The 27,720-nt window shown below is 46.8% G+C and overlaps 1 protein-coding gene across 3 annotated transcripts in view; it reads left to right on the top strand.

The window, feature by feature from the left end:
* SLIT3 (slit guidance ligand 3) overlaps positions 1-27,720 on the top strand; it is a 723,070-nt gene that overhangs the window by 457,994 nt on the left and 237,356 nt on the right. For all 3 annotated transcript variants that reach the window (XM_070774480.1, XM_070774479.1, XM_070774481.1), the window contains exon 5: positions 20,329-20,400. In XM_070774480.1, the coding sequence (XP_070630581.1) occupies positions 20,329-20,400 (72 nt within the window). The remainder of the gene's footprint in view (positions 1-20,328; positions 20,401-27,720) is intronic.

Below are 27,720 nucleotides of genomic sequence, written 5' to 3'. Positions count from 1 at the left end.
AGGAAAAGTCCTTATTGGCTAGAATTGTATACTGAAATATGTTTATACATAAACAAAATGACATGATGTCTAAGATGCTTTTAAAACACTCCAAAGAGGGAATTCCCTGGTGGTGTAGTGGTTAAAACTCACGGCTTTCACTGCCATGGGTCTGCGTTTGATCCCTGGTCAGGGAACTAAGATCCAATTAGCAAAATATTGATCATTGGTGAAGTTGATGTTTATTATACTACACTCTCTACTTTCATGTATGTTTTTCAATTTACACTAAAATAAAAAATTATTTCCCTGGAGGGGAGAAAAACCCACAGGTAGCTATTCCCCTCCAAGATTCTCATTTAGAACATCTGGGATTACATCCAAGAATTTGCATTTCTAACAGGTTCCCAGATGATATTAGTGCTGCGGGCCCAGAGACCAGACTCTGAGAACCACTGCACCAGCCCACACCCGTGAGCACTCTTCCCCGCGTCATTCTCTGCATGCTTTGTGTTCCCATCCAAGCTTCACTTCCTCTAGCCGTCTTCTCTGGATTGAGCTCTGTTATTGTACGTGTTCCTATCATACAAGCATCTTGTGTTTATAGGGTTTAAATCACAAATGCTCCTCTGTACTATTATTTGCTCATGTTTGTCTTCCCGAAAAGTCTGTAAGCTACAGGAACAGAGAACTAGTTCACCTTCTCTTCCCCTGTGCCTGGCACCATGTCTAGCATACAGTAAGTGCTCCATAAGTGTTGGTTGGATGGACGGATGGATCTGGAAAGACTACCCATTTTAAATGCAGGCAGAGCATTAGGAAAGCTCTGTTGCAGAGAGAGCAGAGGAGGGAGGGCCCCTGCCAGGTAGTTAGATGAGCCAGGATGCTCCCCAGCAACCAGACAGATGAGAACTGCTGGACCCAGCCCTCCCTCCCGTCCTGTCCCATGGATAGTGAGCAGAGACAACCCGCGAGAAGGCCAGGGGCCCTGTCCTCAGAGTCGGGGTCCTGTGTACTTGCCTCAAACAGTGTGACTTTGGGCAAATCCTTTCTCTTTGGGGTCCTCAGTTTTGCCATCTGTAAACCAAGAAGATTGGATGTTTTGGCTCCAAAATTTTCATGGGTTTTGAGCAAAGATGCTTTATTCTGAATAGTATCCAATAATGGTTGCTGTTTTTGGTCTTTTCTGCAAATCTCGGCCAGATCTTGTCAGCAAAGGGAATCAGAATGGGAGGACCTACCTGGTTCTTGCTTGCCTCTGGAGCCTCTGTTTGGTACCATTCTTCCCCTGGAATTGGGAGGGGATTGACTGTGAAAGGCTGAGAGGCCACAGACATGGTCCTCAAAGGCCAGAACCTCAGGAGGGATCATCCTGCCTCCAGTCAGCCTGCTCTAGGACAGTGTTCAACCCGTGGCCTGGCTGAGATCTCAGGACTGGAGAACTGGACCACGACTCGAGATGCACTTGTGCATTTCAGACGTGCGTGCGGCTCAGTCATTCAGTCATGTCCGACTCTTTGCGACCCCACGAACTGTAGCCCACTCTGTCCATGGCATTTCAGACAAGTGCCCCCAAATCGTGTATATTGTTTTTCTTTCATTCTCTTGTTTGCAATCATGGCTTTTGTAATAACCTTGAACCTACATGGCAATGCTCACAACTTCGCTCATTCTGCCTATGACTTACTGGGAGGAATCCGCGACCGGAAGCAAATTTCCCCGATCATTTCACCTCCCTTTAGAGTGTGTGTGTGCCCATGTCTAGAAGGTCTTCTCCTGGTTTTCTATCCTTAAGGAAGTAGGTCATGGTTATATACAAAAGTAAATGAAGAAATGATTTAGAAAAGCTTAGAGAGAAAAAGAATCTAAGGAGAAGGGAGGCAGAACCTTGACTTTCTTTGCCTTATAAGTTAGAGAAAATATGATTTTTCATAAGAGATTAAGAATACTTTTTATCCAGATGTTCTGATGTTTTGGTAATAACCTCACATCATAAGGCCTTTTAACCTTATACCCTGTTTTGTTTGGGGTTTTGTTCATCAGGGCAGAGAGTATGTTTTTTTTTTTCTGTATGTATGATGGTGAGCTTCAGTTATAGATTATTAAAAGGCAAGCTCCAGAGGGCCAGAAAAAAGTGAGGGGCATTCATAGTTTCAGTGATCTGAGGCTTAGAAAAGTTGATAAGACGGATTAGAATTGAAGGATAAAAAAGACTTTTAAAAACCCAATCCATTATAAGGTCCATTACTTTATATATATTCTCCAAAATTACATGAATAAAGGGGAAAGAAGGGAGGGGGAAAAAAAAACTGGCTTTGGTTCAGAATGTCAATTATGTCTTTTTAAAAATCCCCTTTTCACAATTTATTTGACATTTTGAACAGTGGCCAAAAAAGCTATTATAACTATAAAACATACTCATTGGTATAAATCTCATTACACTGAGCGATTTAATTAAGGTATTGACATGCTTAATTGATACATGTAAGCCAAGACCATTTTCATATCTCATTTCCATATGCTTTCTACTTTAAGAGAAGTGAGGAGCTGGATCTTAAAAAAAAAAGTCTCCTTCCATAAAAGTGCTGTAGATTCATCTGCAACTGACATCCCAGGGGACCACTTCCTGCCACTCTCCTTGATTCAGAGCCAGCTAGTCCTCTAAGTGGCGTTGCTCGGAGGGGAGGTGATGTATACCCAGCGTGAGTGCCTGTCAAGCCCTCTTATGATCAATAGGAGAATATTTATATTAATAAAGCACCAAGTTAATTAAATAAAACGGTCCTCTGGGTAAACTTAAGATACTAGAGGATGGGCAGGGATCGATATATTCTGCCATTTGAACATTAAGTATGTGCCTTGAAATTTTATGGGGCTTTTAAAAACTCGCTTTGTCATGTAAAAAGTTTGAAACCCCTGCAAGTTTTCCCTGCCAGAACCTCCAGTCTGGCTTCCGGAGGTGAGGGAGACAGGAAGCCCTGGGCCTCCTGGAGCTGAGAGCTTCAGAGAAAGCCAGCAGCCGCTCGCCCTGGCCTGGGGTGCTCCTTTCCTGGGGTGAAGAGGAGGGTTTGTCCTGGAGGGCCAAGACCTGAGCCCGGGGCAGGGTCCAGACAAGGAGGAGAACACTCCTCGTCCTGGAGCAACCTCGCAGTCTGCTGTGGGGAGCCCTCACACCTCTGCCCGTTCTGGGCCCCCAGGTCGTGGGAAAGCCCAAACCCTAGGTCTTTTGGAGAGCAGGCTCACGTTCAGCCTCACAAGCTTTGGGGGCCTCCACTGAGCCTCTTCCTCTCGTTCTGTCATCTCTTGCTCTCCCAGCCCGTCTTTCTGTGTCTCTCCTTTTGTGTGTGGACCTGTCTGCATCCTGCGTCTCTTGGCCTCACTCCCATGCAGCCCTCTTCCTCTGTGCGTCTCTGCCTCTCAGGGTCTCTTCCATGCGATGACTGTCTCTGTGCTTATGTGTTTCTCTCTGGCTTTCTTTTCCTTTTGTTTTCTCTAGTTTTACTCTGTCTCACTGTGTCGCTCTCTTCCTCTGTCCCTCTTGGTTTTTGTCTCTCTGCCTGCCAGTCTTTCTCTCTTTCCCTCTGTCCTGTGTCTCTGGCTCACAATTTATCCACCCATCCATCCACACATAAATACGTACATCTGTCTCTATCTCGCTATGCGTGGGTTCTCCTGCCCAACCGTTGACTCTAAAGGTGGTCTTTCATTCACTGAGGAAGAGCCTCCAACAGTCTCCACACCAGCATAACAGAGGCTGCCTCTCTGGTTCCACCCCTCAATCCTCAAGCAGCCTCCTTCACTTTGGGATAGGAAAGCAGTCTTTCCTGGAGCAGCCGGCTCTGTCTCCTCAGGGGACCGAGCTTTCCTAAGAGGTGACATCATACTTGCTGTGCCATGGCGTCTTCCAGGGACCGTGTCTCCTCATTTACTTAGCTCTGACCTGCAGCACCTGACTCCCTGAGAACATCGTAGTCATCCTACTAATGGTGACCCTTCATTGAAATGTAAGCCCCGGGACGGCAAGGAGTCTGTTCTCTGGAGACTAACCACAGCCAGAAATTTGCTTTAGTAGCAAAGTCAGCTGGACTCCCCACCTTGCCCCATCTCAGGCTTTCCTCTGAGGGCCATTCCCCACATGGCTCTGGACCCCTTGGAAGCTCACACAAGCCCCCAGCTTCCTCGGGAAGATGGAGAACTACTTTGGCTTGTTCTGAGTCCGCGTACATGTGGCTGGATCAGCAGTCTGCTCTCAGCCCAGAACGGTGTCATGTTGAGGCGGCTTCCCAGTCTGAAGGCTGCCGGGGCTGTGATCTCCCTGCTCCTCCCTGCTGGAGCACCAGCTGCCTTCTGGCTGCCCTTCTTCTCCTTCTTGATAGAAGTCTCCTGCTGCCTTCCCCCCGGCATGGCAGTGACTGCAGACCATGTCCAGCCAGCTTCCGCAGGGGTTAGAGAGTTGTGCAGCTTTAACTTATGTGTCTCTCTCTATACCCCACCCACCCTCTCCATCATCAGGGGAGCCTGGGAGATTCCAAGAGGTCAAGTCTCCCTGCAGGACCTGCGGAAGCTTTGAGACACAGCAGGCTGAGTGGAACCCAATTTTGCTTCCTTTGATATTAAACTTGACCTTGAGTTGCTGTTTTACAATTTTAGAGTTTCTATGTGATATTCTGTGGGACAGAGAGGCAGGGATTTTCTTGTCTTCTATTCAGAGTGTTTGATTGAAGACTTGAACAGATGTAGGCAGCACTCATAATGATGAATACTTAAGTGCTTATGATGAGCCACATAACATGATGCTCTGAACTCATTATCCATTTTGTAATAATCCCCTGACACAAGTGTTTTCATCATCCCCATTTTATAGATGAGGAGACTGAGGCTCAGACAAGGTAATTACTCATACAAAGTCACAGAGCTAGCCAGAGGCAAAGCTGGTATTCACTCCAGGGTCTTCCAGGCTCCTGAGCCATGCGTTTGATATAGTACTTCACTGTCTCCTGGGGCCTTGACTGTATGCAGGACTTCTGGGCTCAGATATGCTGGGAACGGAGTTGATTGTCCGGAAAAGTATAACTCAGGCTGCAATCAATGCACAGTCTCAGAGGGGCCAGGGAGATGTGTCCCCTCTCTCCCTTCTCTCTGCCCCACCTCTTACCATGGAGATCCTGTCCTCTTCGCCTGGGACAGGGGAGGTTGTTGCATCTGGCACGAGACTAGTGGCGGCAGTCTCACGCTCGGCACAAATTAATTTCATCTTTGTGCTTCGCTGGGCTCTCCCCGCACTTGCATCCCTCATCTGGTGCCTTTCAAGCTAAATAGCCAGAAGCAGGTCTGGGATTAAATATTAGTGTTAACTTCAAACTTGGTGTAAATCTATTGAACTGCATCCATTTTTACATAAATAAGCCAGAGAACAGCATCTGTTCTGCTTTCATCAATACCAGGACACCCACAGGTGTGAGTTATTAGCAATAACTGTAATTGCTTTGAGTGGAACAATAAATAGCACAGGGGTCATGATGAGAAATGTCCTTGTATAGTATTAGCATAGGCGAATGCCTTAAACTGCTGTAGACTCCATCCGACACTGGTTTCCAGAGCTGGCTTCGCAACCCAGAGTGCTGAGCTCTTACTGAATTGCTTTTCCTGCTTCTGCAGGACATAATTTTGAGCCTTTCTGAAACCACATTGATTTTATCGGCAGATGGCCCCCAGGATGGCATCTCACCTTCACTGTTGAGATTTCACTTGTTTGATGGGGTTCTGAAAAGTTACAAGAAAGAACAGGCGTATACAAGCCATGTATCCTTGAGCTGCAGTGCTGAATTCCAAATTCCAGCCTCTGGGCAGCTGCAGCTTAAGGCAGAGCCAGCTGCAGCCCCTGCCACCTCCTAGGTCTTTAAGAAGACAGGATGGGGCTTCCCTGGTGGTTCAGTGGTAAAGAATCTGCCTGCTGATCCAGGAGACATGGGTTCAGTCCCTAATACAGGAAAATACGCATGCCATGGAGCAACTGAGCCCATGCACCACACCTAGATCCCATGCTCTGCAAGAAGAGAACCCACCACAATGAGAAGCCCAAGCACAACTGGAGCGTGGCCCCCAGTTGCCACAGCGAGAGAAAAAGTCTGTGCAGCAACGAAGACCCAGCACAGGCAAAAGTAAATGAATATTTTAAAAAGAAAAAGAAGACAAGATGGGTCACAGAGGGTAACACCCGTGCTCTATCCCCTTAAGGAGAAATTGTTCAGCCATAAAATGTTAGTCTTAGGATGCAGCACACACAGAGCCTCCAGTGTGCTGTGCTTAGTTGCTCATTCGTGTCGACCCTTTTTGACCCCGTAGACTGTAGCCCGCCAGGCTCCTCTGTCCATGGGGATTCTCCAGGCAAGAAGACTGGAGTGGGTTGCTGTGCCCTGCTCCAGGGGATCTTCCCAACCCAGGGGTTGAACCCAGGTCTCTCATTGCAGATGGCTTCTTTACCATCTGAGTCATCAGGAAAGCCCCCAGAGCATGCAGAGGAGAATGTGTTCAGAGAATCCTTCCTCATCATCAAGTTGAACATTTAAGGTTACAAGGGATAGACATGGGAAAGGGGCTTCAGCTGCTCCCCGAACACAGTCACGTCTCGCTCCAGGTTGCCCCTCTCCTTCCCACCTCTGCTTCCTCTGCTCTCACCCCCGACTTGGCTTCTGCTAATCCTCAGCCTCCGTGAGGATTTCCAGATCTTTCAGACAATTTGGTGGTGAGGAGCTTGATCCCAGAACAGATTATCACAAAGATAATCAACACTTCCTCACTGCCAGTCATCCCCTCCTGACATCTCCTGCCACTTGATGCTCAAAGTGTCTCCTTCTCTAGCTGGAGTTTCATTGTCTTATATCATCTTAGTCTCCACAAGTGCCAGAAATAAGAAATGGGGAGATGAAAGATTGTCAGGCACACAGCCCCTTTCCAGATCAAATCCATTTTCCAAAACTGCTGTACCCTCGAGGGCCAGGTTTAAACTCTGTCCCCCAAAGGCTAATTATTCATCTGCATAGCCTATCTTCCCATATAACTGCTCATTCCCACTCTTCAGCGCAGCTCACTAAACCCTTCTGAATTGGACACTTCATCTGTGACTCCATAGGATGCAAGCCTATTTTAACTGTATCAGTTCACACACATGACACTCCACCAGGAAGGGAGAGGTGGAAGGGTCAAGGAGGAGTCCAGAGCTCTTTCTCATTTAAATGGACAACCTGGACTTGGAAAAAAAAATTCCTCATAGCTGGAGGTTTATTCTCAGTCACCCTTGGACCAGGTAATGCCATGAAATCTTTTTAGCTTTTTCTTTTATCCATTTGACAGGTATTTTTTAAGCTATGCATCAGGCCTCATGCTCAGCAGACGTCCTGGGCCACATGAAGCCGATAACTTAGTGAGGGGTCAGTAGCAGAGACCATGTGACCGGCCAGCTCCGCCTCTCATCAGCGCATGGGTTAGCAGTCATAAGCAATCTTTCCAGATCCACGCTCACTTAACCTGTGTGCAGCCTGCTCATTTGTCATTAGCTTTTTGGTATGAGTGAGTGAGTGAGTGAAGTCGCTCCGTCGTGTCCGACTCTTTGCGACCCCATGGACTGTAGCCCCCCAGGCTCCTCCGTCCATGGGATTCTCCAGGCAAGAACACTGGAGTGGGTTGCCATTTCCTTCTCCAGGGGGATCTTCCCCACCCAGGGATCGAACCCAGGTCTCCCGCACTGCAGGCAGACGCTTTACCGTCTGAACTGAAAGTTTAGAGGCTGTCAAATGGACATGACCTATAAAGGCAATTTTGATGGTTTTACATAGAAATGACCTCTAATGGAAGAGAACACAAATGGGAACTATTTGAGATACATGGCTATGTAAAATGTGGTTTGCACATAATTCAGTATTTTAAATGAGCACTCTGCAACCGAGACCAAATATCAATCATCTCTTGAGGTTTTCTACTATGTACCAACATCAAATCTACATAGGAACAAATGTTACTCCTGCTTTTCTCTTCTATATCAAATGTCCTGAAGGCTTTGTGTCTCTCTGGAGCGAGGCCGAGTTTCTGAAGGCACATTCCAGTATAAACATCATCGATGGGATAGAGAAGGTTTGGTATAGGCAAGTTAAACAATGCCCTGCATGCGTGTCCACGCTTAGTCGCTTCAGTTATGTCTGACTCTTCCAACTCTATGGACTGTAGCCCCAGGCTCCTCTGTCCATGGGATTCTCCAGGTAAGGATACTGGAGTGCAAAGCCATGCTCTCCTCCAGGAGATCTTCCTGACCCAGGGATCGAACCTACATCTCTTGTGTCTCCTGCATTGGCAGGCCACCTAGGAAGCCCCAGACAGTGCTCCAGGACAGAGTTAAAAGGATCACATTGGAGGATGAGGTAACATCTTGCTGGGGCTTTCTCTTTCCAGAAAAGCTTAGAAGGTATGAAAGAGGGATTTGATCAATCACAGATTCACTCCCTCCTTCTTGACACCAACAGAAACGGATCTGAGCAGTAACTGAACAGATATATTTGGAATCCACAAGAAAAACACATGTAGAAGGCACACGAGCCACCCTCTTGGTTTTTGCTAATTATTGCACAAGCAGATCTTCACCTATGGGGTGTTCTGCCTCAGAACTTAGGCTGTCAGGCCACCGTCTGAGAGGCAAACGAGGGTACTCAGGTCAGCAGTTGATCACGAAGCAGACCTAGTGCACGCACTTCATTTCAGAACAATTCCATAAACGTTCCCCCGACCCCTGCCACCTCCCCCTCGCTCCCAAGGTTTCATCTCCTAATTGCAAAGGCTTTTTGGCGTGGGAATGTCTTTGTGAAGAAGAGCAGACTCAATTTGTGCCATCGCTCTAAAGAAGACTCAGGAACAAGGACGCTTCTCCAATTAATCAGCAAATGCTTGGCTCCAGCGTTCGGCCAAAGGATCGATTTACATAAAGCTACTTCGCAAGATGAATTTGCCTCCCCCTCGACTCCTCCTGCATTCCCCTTGTCCAGCCAGCATTAGACATGCTACTGGATTTCAGATTGACAGTGTCAGCTACAACAATCAAATTAGGGATGAAAGCCTCGGAGGGCTGCCAAGAGAGAGGGGCGGAGGGGAAGGAGGGGGTGGGAACAGCATGTCTCACGGAGAGGAGGATGGATTGCACAGAAATGGGCTCCCTTTCCCAAACTCCACTGGGCAGATGCACAGCTTCAAACAAAGGAAAATTAGAAAACACCAGTCTCCATCTTTTTGAACCAAGTGGACCGCTCTTCCCACCCCAGCCAAGATTGACAAATCAAACCAAAACATTTCATTGAACGGAAAACAGTTGGCAAGGGACTATCTCAGGTACAGTAGCTCAGACGGTAAAGAATCTGCCTGCAGTACAGGAGACCCAGGCTCAGTCCCTGGATTGGGAAGATCCCCTGGAGAGAATTTCATGGGTGGAGGAGCCTAGCAGGCTACAGTCCATGGGGTTGCAAGGAGTGAGATACAACTGAACGACTAACATCATTAGGTCCTTACAGTCAGATTATTTTCAGCACCAGGTTTTTGCACATGATATAAGAATACCTGAATCACAGTTTTACTCCCTGAAGGGTTCGTTGGTGATGAACGCATAAACTCAAGTCAGATGCCAGTAATCGGAATCCTGGTAATATTTCCTTGATCATTCAGTGACACAAGGAAGGCCAGAACAGAAGGCTCAATTTGGCTGACAATAAGAGCTCCCCAATCACACCGAAGTAACTGTTTTGTCGGTAAATTGTGATAATCCCAGGGATTAGTAAACTGTTGAGAAGCTAAGCCTCTGCACCACTATCTGGAGATGATCAATCAGTTATAATGCTACATCATGAACACAAAGAGCCTTCGTTGGAGTTACATATGACAGTTCAGTGAAGAAAGCTTCTTTTTTTTTTAAATTTTATTTTATTTTTAAACTTTACATAATTGTATTAGTTTTACCAAATATCAAAATGAATCCATCACAGGTATACATGTGCTATTTGGACTGGAAGTGTTAGTTTTATCCTTTCAGCCCTAGAAGGGTAGTGGTTGGGAAAGGCAAATTAAACCCCACGACTGGAAGGAGGTTCTCTGCTCCTAGAAGGGATGATTGAATGACTGGAATATTTCAACTCATGACTTGCTTCCCTGAATCCAGAGGTTTCTATCTTGACTGGCTCCTTTCCACATTTCCCATTGATAACTCAACCTCCCCTCACCACCCAGCAACCCTCCATTGGGCTCCTTTAGATTGACTCCTACATGGGAGGCTCTTTCTCTCTTGGCAATGAGTGGACACATCACTCTAGCATCCAGCTCCTAGCTTTGCCCTAGAACAGACTGATACAATAGGTATCAGCCACATGTGGCAATCAGGCACTTACGGGATGGCTGGCTCGAATTGACATGGATTTAAAATACACAGATTCCAGAGACTTGGTATGAAAAACGAATGTAAAGTATCTCACTAATTTATTTTCTTATTGAAATGATTATGTCTTGGATATGTCAGGTTAAGTGAAATACTTTATTAATATTCATCTCAACTGATTGCTTTTGATTCAGCTAAGAGAAATATTTTTTAAGTTTTTTTTTTAATGTGAATCATTTTTAAAGTCTTTGTTGAGTTTATTACAATGTAGTTTCTCTTTTATGTTTTGGTTTTTGTGGCCTTGAAGCATATGGGATCTTAATTCCCTGACCAGGGATCAAACCTGCACCCCTGCCCTGGAAGGCGATGTTTTACCCGCTGGATCGCCAGAAAAATCCCTGAGAGAATGTAGTTGCACCAGTGGCTCATATGATACTTGGATAAGACAGAACTGCTCTAGAATTAGCAGGTCTTCTCTGAAGGGGCAGGCTCCCCTGGTAGCTCAGACAGTAAAAAATTTGCCTGCAATGCAGGAGACCTGAGTTTGATCTCTGGGTCGGAAAGATCCCCTGGAGAAGGGAATGGCAACCACTCCAGAATTCTTGCCTGGAGAAGTCCATGGACAGAGGATTACAGTCCATAGGGTCACAAAGAGTTGGACACAGCTGAGCTAATACTTTCACTTTCTTTGGAAGGATACTGGCCTCTGCACCCTTCAGTCCTTGGAGTGTTCTGTTGGCAAGCACAGAGAATAAACCTTGGGGGAAATTAATTTAAATGGGCCCTGCATTCCCCCAGCGTACCTCCTCACTGTTACGATTGTCCATAACAATCTTTTGCTTTACTTATTTGCTTTAACCTGGGAAACCTGAATGCATTAGTCTGTGGTCTCTAGAACATCAGCCCAGAAAGAGAAGGGGTGCCTCTACTACTCAGAGCAAACCAAGAACCCCAATTCCATTTGCAGGCTTTTGTAGCAGCTTATAGCCCTCGGCCCCTCAGAGGGTCCTTGAGTTCCGCTGTGCTCAAACACCAGGCTGCATCGGCCGTCGTGGCTCTAGATCTGCCTCTCAGCCTGGCCATGCCCTTCTGCTCACTCCCTGCCCTCCAGTGACTTCTCTCTTAGATTGCAGCTCTCTTAGAAATCTGTGGGAAACTCCTCATCTGTGAGGCTCCAGCAGGAATGTCGCGTCTCACTCAGGCAGAGCCTCACCTGAGGGTTTGGGAGGGACGAAGAACTTGGTTTACCTCTGCCAGACCTCTGGGATCCTGGGAGAGGTGGAGTCACCCGGGGACTCTTAGTCCCTTCTGGGTCAGCCTCCAAACTGGGCCCCTGAGTGGATTTCTAAAATACAGGTTAGACGTTGTCACTCTATCTGCCACAGCCTCCTCCTGTGAGGAGACGCTCTCCCTCCATCTATCCATCTGTCTATTACTTATCCATTTACCTACCCATCCATTCAACCCTCCTTTCATCTACTTACCTACCTATCTATCCATCTGTCTATCTACCATCTATCTACCTATCTACCAACCTACCTACCCATCCATCCATCCGTCCATCTACCCACCTACCCATCCATCCATCCATCCATCCATCCATCCATCCATCTACCCTCCTACCCATCCACCCATCTATCTATTGATCAATCTAGCTACCTACCTACCCATCCACCTACATATCCCATGATCATTTTGCTCAACACCAGCAAGCCTACACCTGAGACTTTGCATCTTGGACCCAAGATTTTCCCTAAGCAGACTAGATATGTAAAGAAGTAGGATGCTCTGTTAACTCCATGCTGATAAAATATAGTGATTTGCATTTATATCCTGCCTAGAATATAGACAGCACTTGCTTGTCCATTATCTATGATGCTTATCCTAATTTCAAAGAAGTACAAATTGAAGCTTAAAGGATTGAATTAATACTCTTAAAGACACACAGCTAGAATATGAACTTGGCACCTAATCAGATACACTAATTATCCTACCCATGTTCATAAACTTGTTCAAAGTGTCCAGAAATCATCCTCAAGGCTTCTGATTCAGTAGATCTGGGATGGGTCCCAGGAATCAGTCTTAATTTTTTTTTTATTATGGAAAATTTTACCCTTGTGTAAAAGTCAAGCATGGATTATAAACAAACCCCCTTAATACCCATCACTGAGCTCTAATAAGTATTAACTTATGGCCAATCTTGTTTTATCAATCTCTCTACCCAGTTCTTCCTCTCCTATATTGTTTTGAAGTAAAACTCAGACATTATCATTTCATCCTTAATTATTTCAGTATGTATCTCTCAAAGATAAAGACATAAGTGAAAGAAAAAAAATAACACATAAAAACATTGAAAACATAATGCTATTATCATATCTACATTATTTTTAAATACAGGATCTATATATTTTTTTCAAAGCATCATCAGTAAATTCTGATCAGGTAGGCAGTGAGCCCTACTGTGGGGACAGCTGCCCTGTTAATAACATTTTCAAACTATCCTGATTTTTATCCAACTGTCCACTTTAAAAGACAAATCCAAAATACTTGATTAAACAAATCTGCATCTCTACAAGTCCCAGTTCAGATTGGCATCTTTCCCTTTTCCCCCCTCTAAAACCTAAAAAGATTTTGAACTTTGAGGAAAACAAAACTGTGAATTATTTTCCTTGGTGGTTAGCAACAATCTTACAGTGTGAATTTAGATACAGGCTTTCTACTTGTTGAAAAGGAAAAAAAGAAAACAGTGAAATTGCAGCTTATGTTTTGAAGTGTCTAGGTTTTTATATTCGTATATATGAAGGAGTCTGTTTATTTGTATCTGTGATCAATAAGATACACGTTCCAGGAGAAGAGAAACCTGGTTCTGTTCACTTCTGGGTCTCAGTAGTGCAGCACACAGTAGGTGCTCAACTCACTTTCTGTTGAGTGGAGTAAAAATCTGAACAGTCATTTAATCCCCACCAATCTTAAGTGTCTGAATGCTAGAACTTTTCTAATGAACTTGTCCAGAGAAGGCAGAAAGGAAGGAACTCTCATTGAAGTGCTTCATTCTGTAACTTTTTAACATCAAGGGAGCAGGCAACGTCAACCCTGCTGCAGTGAAATATCAGAAACCCAGCTGGAGCCGTGGGAAATCGTTGTTGTTGGGGAGGTGGCGATGGTCCCCCACTGATACTTCGAGTCTCTGGATCTCTGAGATCGGTGGCGTTTCCTTCAGGAAACGATTCAGGTATTCTACTGTAATCTCCCTCAGACAAAGAATGCTATTGACCAGACACTCAGCTGGACCTATCAGGACTTCGTCAGTTCAGTTTAGTCGCTCAGTCGTGTCCAGCTCGTTGCGACCCCAGGGACTGCAGCATGCCAGGCCTCCCTGTCCATCACCAACTCCCGGAGTTTACTTAAACTCATGTCCCTTGAATCAGTGATGCCATCCAACCATCTCGTCCTCTGTTGTCCCCTTCTCCTCCTGCCTTCTGTCTTTCCCAGCATTAGGGTCTTTTCAAGTGAGTCAGTTCTTCGCATCAGGTGGCCAAAGTATTGGAGTTTCAGCATCAGTCCCTCCAGTGATTATTCAGGACTGATTTCCTTTAGGATGGACTGGTTGGATCTCCTTGCAGTCCAAGGGACTCTCAAGAGTCTTCTCCAACACCACAGTTCAAAAGCATCAATTCTTCAATGCTCAGCTTTCTTTATAGTCCAACTCTCACATCCATACAAGACTACTAGAAAAACCATAACTTTGACTAGACGGACCTTTGTTGGCAAAGTAATGTCTCTGCCTTTTAATATGCTCACTAGGTTGATCATAGCTTTTCTTCCAAGGGGCAAGTGTCTTTTAATTTCATGGCAGCAGTCACTATCTGCAGTGATTTTGGAACTCCCCAAAATAAAGTCTGTCACTGTTTCCACTGTTTCTCCATCTTAGCTGGGACCTATGTTTGGGGCTCATTTGGTTTTGACAGTGACCCAACTGCAAATGTATAATCTTGCTTATTAAGATAAATTGCCTGCACAAGAGATTTACCTTTTAAGATAAACCCCCCCCTGAAGCCCACATTGTAAAAATCCCCTGGGAATAATTTTTCCTGCATATTTGTCCCTCCTACTGTATAAAACAAGGTAAGCAAAGCAGAACCTCTCTCTTTAGCTCCCAGAGCAGAGTGATGCATCACATTTACTATATTTTAGGAGTTGGGGGTAGGGGAGGAAGGTTCAGCTTTGTACAGGATGATAACATTGAGAGTCCGAGAAATTTTAGATTCATGGATTATCCGTCAGAAATGAAATGAGTTTGGGTTGATACCTACTACACCAATGGATTATTTCTTTCTGCTAGGCAGTGTGAGTGACTAGGAAAGTAATTTTAGTACAGTCTTGGGCCAAAGAGAATCCTGACCCCCAGTCCAATGAAGGTTCTAAATATAAATGCTTTTAGATCATACCCTCTTTTAGTTTGGCTAATCAAGAGTTGATGGATATATATATATATATATATATATATATAATTTTACATTACTAAAAAGGCCCTTGATTGGTCTCAGTGCAAAGGGTTTGGGGAAATAGACAAAGAAGGTGCCAGATTGGGTTGCTGCAGTTTGTTTTTTTTTTTTTCTCAATTAGCTTCCCCTCATGGCCTCTTGACCCCTGATCCTGGATATGTCATCTTGGGGTGATTTTTTAAATCTTCTGAGAACTTCCTGATTTAGAAAAACTAACGTTGAAGCCTTCATATGAAGCGCTTTGGTTTGAATCCCTTGGGTTCCCTTTACCAACATCAGCTCCCATCTCCTGCTTCTTTGGACTTTGCTGCTGAACCTCATGGCTGGGAACTTCTTCAGCAATCTGTCCTTGAGCTGCTGGAGTCCCTTCATCCAGACTTACGGAGAGCAGGCAAACCAGGGAATTCACATTTCTCCTGGGTGGTCGAACAAGGACTGTCTAATGCTGGGCTATGAAGACCCAGCACCCTTGGTTAGAGACTGGAGCTCCCAGGGCATTGGGCCAAAGCCAGCACTCTACCTGACTGTCCTTTATTTCCTTCTCCATCCAATTTTCTCCATCCCTTATTTGTCTCTCCCAGGAGTACTTTGTAAATCCATCACTGGAGCAAGCATCTGCTTCTGAAAGAGCCCCCTCTAAGATACTCCTTTCTTCCTGAATCAAACGCTCCTGTTTTATCCAAAAGAATTTAGAGTCAAATATGGATACAGCTATCTAGATGATAGATGAGAGGAAGTTTTAAAATCATTTATTTGTTTATTTTTACCCTTGGCTGTGCTGGGTTTTCTGTAGTTGCGGTGATCCAGGGCTACCCTCTAGCTCAGTGCGCAGGCTTCTCCCTCAGCGCCTTCCCTTGCTGCGGACCACAGGCCCGGGGCACACGGGCTTCCGTAGTTGCAGTGCTCAGGGTTACTTGCCTTGCAGCGTGTGGGATCTTCACGGACTGGAGATGGAACCTGTGTCCCCTGCATTGGCAGGCAGATTGTTAACCACTGGATCACCAGGAAAGCCCGAGAGGAAGTTTGATCTCCCTCAGATTTTATGAAAAGAATAGTAATGATGTTTACGTGTTCTATTCTTTGCGGAGTTGTAGGCATATGTCCTGAGGTTGGTGAAAAGGGACATTTTCAGCACTGTAAATCCAGGACGGAATGGGGAAAGTTCAAGAAATAAATGCAGCCTTTCACTGAATGCCTCCGGGGTTCCAGGCACTGTGCAAAGTATACACATACCAACTCATTTCATCCTCAGTGTTAATCTGTAGGAGATCAGTAAGGGGAAACTGAGGCATGGAGCATTTCAGTAGTTTTTGTGATCATACAGCTAATAAGTGGCTCTATCACTTCAGACACAAGAATTTCCCATGGTTGGGGAGCTTCCAAACCGTGTCCTGAAACTTGGGAGTAATTGGAGATCGGCCTCCAGGAGCGAATCTCCCCCAACCCCATAAACTGCCATTTAACACAGACAGGACTTCCTCGTAGCCTGAAGGTGATCAGGACAAACACTTTGTCCCCACTGGAGCAGAGAGGAGAGCATTTTCCTGCGTCTTGCCTTGCCTGGTAAACATGGGGAGGCAGGGGTGGGCTGAAGGTGGGGACTGTCATTCACCGCTGCTCTGAGAACAAAGCATGCCTGACATTGCAGGGAGAGCCCCGGAAAGCATTTCAAAAGCGCCACTGAAACTAGACAACCTTTCAATCCATTTATCAAAGTGTCTGCATTTCCCATTTCAAGGTAGATGAAACAATAATAAATTTGCAAAGAAAGTTAATCTGTGTCCAAAGCATTTTAGTAAATTAAAAAGGCGCGGGGGCGGGGGGGTGGGGAGTGCTGGCTGGAAGGGGGATCTATTGGTTCTTGCCAACTCCTGTTTGACTTACTGTCTCCTTAATAAGTCCTCTTTGGTTTGGTGTTTTGGAATGGAATAATCAGTTGGTTAATCATTTTCCGGAAGCAGGAAAATGCACTTTAGCTAATGCAGTTCTCCTTTCTGAGTCCTAATTATTTAAAAAGGCATTCCAATGTGTAGCCCCACTTTCCAACCAAGAAAGGCTTTCCTACCGGTCATCTTCTTTTATTGCCCCAGAAAACCCCAGCTCAATTCTCTCTCACCCTAGTCCAACCTCTTCCTTTCCTCTAGGGTTGTTTCCCTGGCCACTTTTGAGCATCTCCCCAGGAAGGGGGAAGCACTAACCCCCGACAAGCAACTGGCCAGAACTACGCTCTGAGCACCCCGGATAGACTTTGTTATTTTTATCTAAGTGTCAGGCGAAAATGGTGGCTCTTGTCTCTCTCAAAGATAGTACTTAACAATAGCTCCATGCTCTGGCATCACGCTGAGATAAACACACTATTAGGAACCCTCACAAAGGCCCCAAGATAATTGTGAAGGGACAGTTACCGAAAATGGAGCACGCAGCCCTGAACCCTCCTCCACACCCCATCAGTAACACCATTAAAGCTGCCAGTTTGTCAGCCCACTAGAGGTATTTATAAAATCAATATACAGTCCTGCAGATAAATGGCAGTGGTACCGGTAGCCAGAGAAAAGAGGCTCCATGGAAAATAAAATTAATAAAATTTACAAGCAGATTGTCATGGGGAACAGATAAATTCCCTACCATCTACAGTTTTGCTCAAATTGTGGCAAGAGGAAGGCATGGCAAGGAGGTGGCAAGAGCAATGCTTTAAATGGGGCTTCTGAAAGTAGGAGCAAGACTGGGTGTGTTTACAGCAAGAGAAAAGTGAACGGAAACCCACGTGGCCGTCCCATCCCAGTGCAGGATTTTGTCTGTGTGACCACTTTCATGGGAGATTGCCTGGCACCTCCACCAGATTTTTGTGCTTAAATAAGACTGTCCTCTCTTCATCCCACTGTACTGCAAACCAGAATATGCATACAATTGTTATTGGTTTAGTATACCGGGGTAAGTAAACCCAAAGGGTGAAGGCATTATTGGACTATGTACCACTTCATCTGGCTTTCAAGTGTGCTTAGAGCTGACCATTCTAAACCTCTCTCCTGTTTCCTCCACCTGCCCCTGATTTTGATCATTAGCTGTTTGCCAAAAATGTGGCCTGAGCGGTTTCCCAGAGCGGCCAAAGGCAGCAGCCAAGTCTGAGAGAGAAGCGGGCAAGGGCTCGCTGTCCTGGAGACCAGCCTCCACTTGGCAGAAAAGACTGGGCCCTTTGTGGCTGCCGGAGCCTCAGGTTCAGCCCAGATGCCTGGTGGAAACTGCCTGAGTCGGATGACAGGACCTGGGCCCCCTTCTCTTGAAGGCTGATGGAGAGCAGGGGAGTGGCCTTGGTGACACTGCCTGACCTCTGCTGTTGTCATGGGCTTTGTTCAGCGCCCAGACTGCAGGCTGGAGCCCTGCTCATTGAATCAGGCCCAGCCTGGGGAGCCTGCAGCGGGGCGCACTCTGCATCTGAATTGACTGACATCAGTTGCAGGCAGAGGAAACTGGATTCAAGACTGGGAGCACCCTGTTACTCAGCCCCAAGACTTCCCTCTGTGTTTGTCTCTGCACCTGACCCCAACACCAGACCTGGCCTCAGGGCCTAATAGCGGCCCGCGTCTCCATGGATCTTGAGTTTGGCCCACCGCTCAGAGTAGGGCAACTCAGCTCAGCGGATGAGAGCAGAAAAGGGACACCTCTCTCCTGCTTCCTAGGTTTCCTCTTGCTCCTGGCAACATGGTTAATTTAGAGGGCCCAGGTTTTAGTGGAGGATGGTGGTCTGACTTCTCTTTCCAAATATATTTGGAATCATCTATAGCTTTGGATTCGGAGAAGGCAATGGCACCCCACTCCAGTACTGTTGCCTGGAAAATCCCATGGATGGAGGAGCCTGGAAGGCTGCAGTCCATGGGGTTGCCAGGGGCCAGACACGACTGAGCGACTTCACTTTCACTTTTCACTTCCATACATTGGAGAAGGAAATGGCAACCCACTCCAGTGTTCTTGCCTGGAGAATCCCAGGGATGGGGGAGCCTGGTGGGCTGCCGTCTCTGAGGTTGCACAGAGTCAGACCCGACTGAAGCGACTTAGCAGCAGCAGCAGCAGCATAGCTTTGGATTAGGTGCCCATGGAAAATCAGCATAGGAATGTCCAGCTGCCTCTAGGACAGCATGGCAATTTAAGACATTTTCCCTGTGACCCAGTACATCTCCTCATACGACTTTATATCAAGGAGGTAGCCAAACAAGTGTCCTCAAAATGTGTGGGCACTGGGAAAATTCATCCCAGGGTTGCCTTAAATGACAAATAAATAAATACTTAACAGCAGAGGATCATAGCCATCTGTAGAATCAGATGATGTACGGCCATTAAGAAATGTTGGCATTGGCATACTGTTAATGACAGAAACAGATGTTCTCAATATAGTGGGGGAAAAGTGTTATAGCAGACTATATACTATGAGATCATATTGGTGAAATATATATATATTCCTCCTAATTGGTAACAGTGGTTGTGTCTGGGTAGGACATTTTTTACCTTAATATCTGAAAGTTATTGTGTTCTTTTCAAAATAAGGAAGATACATACTTGTATATATAGACATGATTGATACACAAATATATGCTTGATTACTCACTAAGACCCCAAGCAAGCTTTGGGGTATGAATGAAAACAGGTGCATATATTTGGTCCAGCAAAAAAGAAAACTGGAAGGCCGTGAGAACCAAAACAAACGCATGGGTCTCAGGAAAGGAAAGTGAGGCTTTGGGGATTCTTAAAGAGGACGCTGATACAGACTTCTTTCTGAGCAGCTTTGAGACCCGAACTTTGTCCCTTTCCCCTCCCTGCTCAAAACAGCATGATACGCTGCTAAATACTACATGGAGTGCAGTAGAACCCCTATTTTGGGTGGGTTTGTGGAAATGCAACTTGAATCCATCATACCTATCCCTAAGACAATCCAGGAGGCCCCCCCACCCCGAGTCTCTCCGGAGCCCCAGAAAAGCAGAGATGGCATCTCCCCCCACGTCAGAAAATCTGGATGGCCAGGCTGCATTCCCATCTCAGATGACAAAGGCAGAGTCCCTGAGAAGACGGGAGAGGGAGAGGGGTTGACCCTGCCCTGGGGGAGGTGCGCCATGGGGGAGGGGAGGAAGGGGTCATCTCAGGGAGGTGGCAAAACAGAATTGGGTGCAGCGTGCAACAAATAACCCACGCTTGGCTCGTGGCCTGGAGGTGCGAGACCACCCACAGAGCCCGCCCTGGAGGCAGCCGGCCGCCTGCGAACCATTTCAGCAAGGCCATCACCAGAAGAACAATGTGAGGGCTGCTCCCAGCCTGGGGCCTGAAACTAAACAGTTCCCCAAACACTCCTGACCGCAGACGCAGCCACCAGAGGGGTTTTGTTATCATAATGAGATGCAGATAAAGCCTGGCTGGGTCCTTAACGCCTGTGCCTCTTCTCTTCTTGTTTAGAGATCTGAGCGAAAACCAGATCCTGGGAATCCCGAGGAAGGCGTTCCGCGGCATCGCCGACGTGAAGAACCTGTAAGTGATGTTTCTGTTGCTTTGCTGCAGACGGGCTTTCTGGGCAAAGGCGGGGTGAGCACCACGGGACAGGCAGGCAGCATCCCGCGCCTGGAGCTGCCTCCGGCCAGCTGCCTTTGGGACAGATTGAGGGGTGTGCTTAAGTGGTTTCCAGAATGCCGAGGCAGCTCTTCTTTGATCATTCGTCCCCAAGCATCAATATAGAGTCCCAGACCCCAGTCCCACTCCTGTTCCACAGCAGCCCTGTGGCCTGAGGCTCAACGCAGCTTCTCCTAAGCTCATTACCTTCTGTAAAACGGGGGTGATGGCCTGGTGGGGTGTTGGTGCAAATGAGAAAATGCTTTTCATGCTGAGTGCCTCAATGTGTTCAGCAAGTGGGAGCCTTGATGATGCTGAAGACCGTGACGGTGAAGATCTCACTGTTGTTAAATAGGATCTTATGAGGGAGCATCAGGCCTTGTGTGCCAGGATCCTGGGGCGACATAGCCAGACCTACTGCACTAGGCGCTTGGGGCTTTTCTTCATTTTTTATCTTGAAATAAGTATTGATTCATAGGAAGTTTCAAAAGTAGTGGACCGGTCTGTGTACCCTTTCTGCACTCCCGTGTGTCTGTGTGCACACATGTGCGCATGGGCAGGTCTATGTCATTTTAGGATTCCCTTGCCCGTTACTGCAACTGGTGCAGAACTGTTCCATCACCCTGCTTTTGAACTTGCCAAATGATTTTTGTAGCTTCTTGCCTGGCCCCCACTGTTTGCCGCTAATCATGGCCCCTGGGCCCTTCCTTCACCAGGAGTGTGCCTTTGGAATTTTCTGCCTGCCCTCCTGAGCCCATGTGCTCAGAACCTGAGTTTGGAGAGGGGCACAGAGGGGGCGTTTCTGCCCACTGGCCTCCTGCACAGGCTTGTCTCCAACTTGAAAAGTCTTGAAGGAGATTTAAAAAAAAAAAAAAAAACTACTATAGCTCTGACGTTTCCCTATAAGGACTGCAGGGACTTCGGTGTGCCAGAAAGCTGATGATGGCTTCCCAATATAGGCTATCTACCTCCCCTTTGCTGAGAACTAAGCAGAAAGCTTTAGGTGTTTAATATGCAAAGCACACCAGAGGGCACAGGCATCTGGGGTGAAGGGGGCAAGGGCCAGAGAGGACTGTGCAAAGGGCTCCAGGTAGGAGGCTGCCCACTGCTTCATCTGCCCAGCAGCAGAGAAGGGCTGGGAAGAGCAGACAAGGACTGTGGAGACTGTGACTCAAGACGGAGCACAAAAGAGGTGGTGTTGAGCAGCGTCCCAGAAAAGCAGGAAGGGATCAGATCCCTAAATTTCCCAGGTCAGTGAGAAAACTGAGGACCAGAGAACAGTGACTAACTCAGAGTCAACCACCTTCCTGATTGTTGAGCCCCCAATCAACATCTTACATACAGAAAGGGATATATCTATCCTGTGTCATGGCTGTGCTTTTAAATGAGCCAGTTAATAAAAGTAAATCATGGTGATGGATAAGCAGGACTGTGTAATTACTAACCACATTTTTGACTCTCAGCAAAGTGATTCATTCTTAGAGTCATCCTCAGTAGTTGCTGGGGTTTGAGGGTTTATTGCTGCTGTTCCATGTACTGTCTCTGATTTCACACAGGCCTCAGGAGCAGAAGGTGTTAAGAGTCTGCAAACTCAAGCACTATGGACAGGGCCTCCTTTTCCACCCGGATGTGCATCCTGAACAGCAAGGGTCTAGGGGAACGGGGGAGGCAAATAAACTCACTGCTTAAAGGATGAATTAACCAACAAAGCGCAAGAGGTTGATTACTTAATGCTTCTGATCAGTCAGCATGCTTTGGGGGACTAGGACCTCTAAGGCCCAGAAGTATGAGTCATGGTCTCAGGTGACTTATGGTGTAACTGGGGACAAGAAGCGTGCATCTGAGAGAACGTCAAGAGTTTTAACAGCCCACAGGAAAATCCGCTGACCAGTGGCCATGCGTTATGAAGGACTGTCAGAGCTCGAAGAAGAACACTAGCTTTAGGCAGTGTCACCTAAAAGATAGAACCATGACTCTGGTTATCTGCTAGACATGTGCCTGATACCCAGCTGTTTCCCGTACTGACTCTGTGACCCCAGGGTACAGTGTTTGACGCTCTGAGCCTTGATTTCTACGCTGTGAGAGGAGGATGAGAATTGTACTTCACCTCCAGGGCTTTTGTGAAGGTAAATGGAATAACGTGTTTGAATATAATACAGTACTTTGCTTGGCACTTGGAAGGTGCTTAGAAAGTTGTAGTTAATGTTACCGCTGTCTTCTGTTGTCTTTGTGAAGCTTCTCACTGAGCCCAGACAGAGTGACGATGGAATTCACAGAGCGCACAGACAAATGGTGTGTGCAGAGTGGGGAGGCAAGCCTATACAAGTTGGGTGTCAAGGGACACAAGCTGAGCCGTCTCGTGAGAGTGGGGGGATCATGAGCCAGAGTCACAGGTGATCAGGTCAGAATGAGCGCTGTAGTGTGGTTATAATTGTAAAGACTTGCGCTGAGCCTGGAATCCTGATTGGAATGCACAGAGTGAACGGGCAAATATTGTGTGCAGAGTAGGGAGATTATGCGCCAGAATAATAGGTGAGCAGGTCAGAAAGAGAGGTGGGGCCAGGTGGTGGCGAGCCTTGCCTGCAAGGAGCATGCACTTTAGCTAGGTACTGAGAAGGTGGATAGCTTCCGACCTGAAAGAGGTCATGATGGAAACATTCACTCTGGAAGAGGAACCTCGGACAGGAGAATGTGGAAGGAGGAGAGGGGACGTGGAGATGAGGCTCTCAGGCAGGACTGAAAGGAGGAGTCCCACAGTAAGATGCCAGGGAGAACCAAGGCAGCAGGGCTGGCAATCGGTGAGTTATTAGACTGAGGAAAAGAAGAGGGAAAGGATGCGTTCCATATTTAGATGACACAGAGAGTGATGGCAAGTTCTGATAGTCATCCATACATGCAGCCTCAGATGTTTTCTGAGCTCCTACTAAATGCCAGTTCTAGGGGAAAACGCAGGAAGTAAGATATGTACCTGTGGGCTCTGCCTTCTTGGAGCTCCTATTCCACAGAGATCGAAAGATCAGGAGGAAGATCGAGGCTGGAAGATGCTGAGTTGAGTGTAAAGTAGTGTCAAGTCTTCCACGGTGTGGGCAGAGCATCTTTTGTGCATTAGGAAATTGGTGAACTTGCCCTCCCACCCTGTTCCTGCTGGTTCTCTGACTTTGGTCTGTGGTCACAGCTGCATCTCTGGTTTAACTCAGAGGGTGTAAAACTCAATCATCTTCTAGCCTTAAGAGAAAATGAAGTGTAGGTAATTAGAGGCAAGGGGCTTCCCAGGTGGCACGGTGATAAAGAACCTGCCTGCCGGTGCAGGAGACACGGCTTCCATCTGAGTCTGGAGGATCCCCTGGAGAAATAGCAACCCACTCCAGTATTCTTGCCTGGGAAATCCCATGGACAGAGAAGCCTGGCAGGCTACAGTCCATGGGGTCACAAAGAGCTGGACATGACTGAACACTCACGCATGCAGGCACGCAATTGAAGATATAGGACCCAAGCTGTGGAGCAAGGTCAAGAAGGAAGCATCTGAATAAAGGTTGATGGCTGTAGTTGTACATTTAAATATGCATCACTACATGTGAAATAGGAGACAGTTTGTAAAAACTGTTTGTATAAAACCTGTTAAGGGAACACCCTACTCAGCCACACCTCAATCACCCAGTTGTAGATTCTCTCTCTTGTGAGTGACAAAGAGCGAATTTTAAACCTCGGGAAAATATATCCCTGCCATCGATCTGAGAACCACCTGCCAGGGAGCGTAACAGTCTTCTACTATTACTTAAGCAAAATAGGAGATGATAAATTATTGTAGTATCAGGCTGTCGATTCATGATACTATTAAGAGGAGAAAATCAGGGATTGGCTATTTGTGGTTTATGATTTTGTAGTCTTGATGTGGATTTTCTTCGCTTGTCCTGACATTTCCCTTCAAGAAGCAAGAGACTGTGTTACCCGCATTTTCCAGATGACAAAACTGAGTTTCAGTTAATGTGTTGCATTTAATTTAGTAACAGTCAGCAGACCCCGTTGGGCCTAGGCCTCTGCACTTAGTACTTACCCACCCATCTTCTGGACTCAGTCCATGGACATTTCTGTCTAGCCAGCTTGCTCCCCACTCAGCCCCACCAGCAGAAAGAGGAAGGAAAGTAACCCACGGGGCTGCTGGCAAGCAGAGGCCTGATTCATCAGAGCTGAAAGGACCGTGGGGATGTTTGAACCTGGTGGGGATGAGGAGCCACTGGTGTCATGCTGGTGCTGGGGGGATTTAGTGCCCTGCCCCCACCCAGGCAGCAGAAGGAAGCCCGGATTTGCTTCCTGCTTCTCTGGAGAAAAGAAAGAATGCGGTTAGCTGGGGATATCCCTCTATGCAATTACTCAAAGCTGGTTTTATGGGCTGATCCTGCTACAGCCTGCCTGGGAGAGGAGAGGTTCTCTATTTAAAGAGAGACGGTGTTCTCATTAGTTGTCTATTTTATACGGAGTATCAACAGTGTATATATGTCAGTCCCAACTTCCCAGTTCCTCCCACCCTCCCCTCCCCCTTGGTATCCACAGCTTGTTCTCTGTGTCTGTGTCTCTATTTCTGCCTTGTAAATAAGATCATCAGGGGCTTCCCTGATGGCTTAGACAGTAAAGAATCTGCCTGCAATGGGAGAGACCTGGGTTCAATCCCTGGGATGGAAAGATCCCCTGGAGAAGGGAACAGCTACCCACTCCAGTATTCTGGCCTGGAGAATTCCATGGACAGAGGAGTCTAGCAGGCTCCAGTCCATGGAGTTGCAAACAGTCAGACGTGACAGAGCAACTGACACTTTCACTCTGATACCAAGATAACTAATGAGAACCTGCTGTATAGCATGGGGGATGCTACTCGGTGCTCTGATGACTTAAATGTGGAGGAAATTGAAATAAGAGGGGATATTTGCATATGTATAGCTGATTCACCTTGCTGTACAGTAGAAACTAACACAATACCATTATAAAACAACTGTGTGCCTGTGTGCTCAGTCGCTTCAAAAACTCCAATAAAAAGTTTTAGAAAATAATAATAAAATTTTAAAAGTAGAATCTTCATCTTTAACACACAATAAATAAATAAATAGAGACAATAAGATGGATAGATTGCTCTGGCAAAAGAGGCATTCAGGCATACCGACCTGTAGAGAGACCAATATTTGACATGCCAGTGTTGCCTGCCTTCAATATGCAAATACCATGGTAGGGATCAGTGAAGGCCCAGAGAGGGAAAAGAGGGGGGAAAGAGAGAAGAGAGAGAGAGAGAATCGTAAGACATAGAAATAAGGGAGAAAATGAATTGGAACAAAAAGAGAGATGACAAGCCACAATCCAGCAAAGCGTAATAAGAAAAAGACAAAACCAGCATAGATTGTTTTTTAAAAATGTCCCCTTGCTCTATCTTTCTCAGCAGTTATGTTTTCCTCTGTTTTTCAGTTTCTATTTGCGAGGACTCTGTAGGACATGCATTCCAGAAGGGAAAATCAATAACCCCTGTCTCTGCCAGCTAGCAGAATTTGGAATTGACGCTTTCAAAACAAAGCTGGGCAGGCGGCCTTTGTGTTCCCTAGTTAGTCTGAGTTGCTGCACTGCCCGAGTCTGCCCTCCCGCTTCCTGAGATTAATGAGGGCTGTCTCGGCCCCATGAGCAGGCAGTAATCTTGTGTGAGGGTGAGGGAGGGGCAGGGGCCGCCCATCGGTTGGTGGCATCTCTGTCTGCTCATCTCAGCTCAGTTCACTCATCGCTGCACCTGGTACAGAGTTCATGCTGTTGGCCGTGCCCTGTAAGACTGCGTTGTCTGGGTCCTCTCTCGCTCATCTGGTGCTTCTCGCACACAGCCTGAGCTTCTTTCTGCACTGGACCTTTGCACTTGCTGCTCCCTTTTTGTGGTAGGCTAAACCCTCAGAACTCCACACAGTCGGCTCCTTCAGATGGTTTAAGTCTAAGCTCAGACATCACACCTCCTAGAGTGGCCTTATTGTACCCATCTGGAGCAGCTCTCCAGCCCCCACTGCCCTTGCTCTCTAGCCTACTACCCAGTTATATTTAAGAGCATGCATTGCCCTCTGAAATGACCCTCTTCCTCTACTTGTCACCCTGTCTCTGATGTCAGACACAGTGAACATGTGCCCGCGGGAGCCCTGCCCAGTGAACATGTGCCCGCAGGAGCCCTGCCCGTCTCCATCACGGTGGAATCTCCAGTGCCTAAACCGCTCACAGCAGAGAAAGAGACTGACTAAAAATATATCAAATGGATGTGTTTGTTCTTTCATTTTTCAAGTGTTTGCAGTTTGCCTACTACATATAAGAAATCATGCACAATTGTTGAAATACTTAATATGAAAATAATATTATAGAAAGAGAACTCACAGTGTGATGAGGAGGCAAACTAGTAAATCAGTGGGTTCAGGACAGGGGCCAGGACTCTGTTGGAGGTAAGAACAAAGATGTGGGAAGCAAACCTGATTCTGGCTTCACTCAGGAAGTGACATGAGTTGGGTCTTGAAGGATGAGTAGGAGTTTACCCAGTGGCAGGGCATTCCAGGCCGAAGGAACAGCATATGAAAAATTACCCACCTGTGCAAAGGGACAGAAGTGTGTGAAAGAGTTGAGTTTTGTCAGAGATTCATGGCTGATGCACAGTGAGCAAGAGGAACAGTGAAGAGAGATGAGGATAGCAGGGAGGGGAGCAGAATAGGGAGGAGTGGGGGTCAGGGAGGACCTTGAATGCCTGATCAGTACAGCAACAGCAAGGGGGAGCCACTGAAAAGGTTCTAGTAGATGAGCAGCATAAGCAGATTTCCATTTCAAAAAGACCGCTCTGGTGTCGGTGGGGAGGGTGAGAAGCAGAGACTGAAGTCGGGCTGGCCAGTGAGAAGACTTGTTGAAAGCCTATGGTCCTGAATTCAAGCAGGCAAAGTGGACCTAAAGAGGCAGCAGCAACCTGCAGAGAGCAGTGGGAGAAAGCTGGCAGGCCCACGGGCAGACTGGACAGTGAACCAAGCGCCTGTCACCAGGGCTTAGTGGGTGGAGACAGAGGACAGGACTGGTGCCTGCCTCTCCTGATGGAAGACTGTTGCCTTTTGGAAGGGAGAATTGGGAAAATCTGCTCACAGGGGGCAAGCAGATGCTGAAGCGTCACCTTCCCCAGATGCAGCAGGTTCCTAGCCTCTCCTCCTTTGCATTCCTGGCTGTGTGTGTCAGGTTCAGAGGTGCTGCTGGAGGAAGTTG

Source organism: Bos indicus, chromosome 20 (assembly GCF_029378745.1).
Source record: "Bos indicus isolate NIAB-ARS_2022 breed Sahiwal x Tharparkar chromosome 20, NIAB-ARS_B.indTharparkar_mat_pri_1.0, whole genome shotgun sequence".
Taxonomy (NCBI): domain Eukaryota; kingdom Metazoa; phylum Chordata; class Mammalia; order Artiodactyla; family Bovidae; genus Bos; species Bos indicus.
Note: the sequence above shows the minus strand (reverse complement) of the source record. Positions and strands in the feature narration are given on the sequence as shown.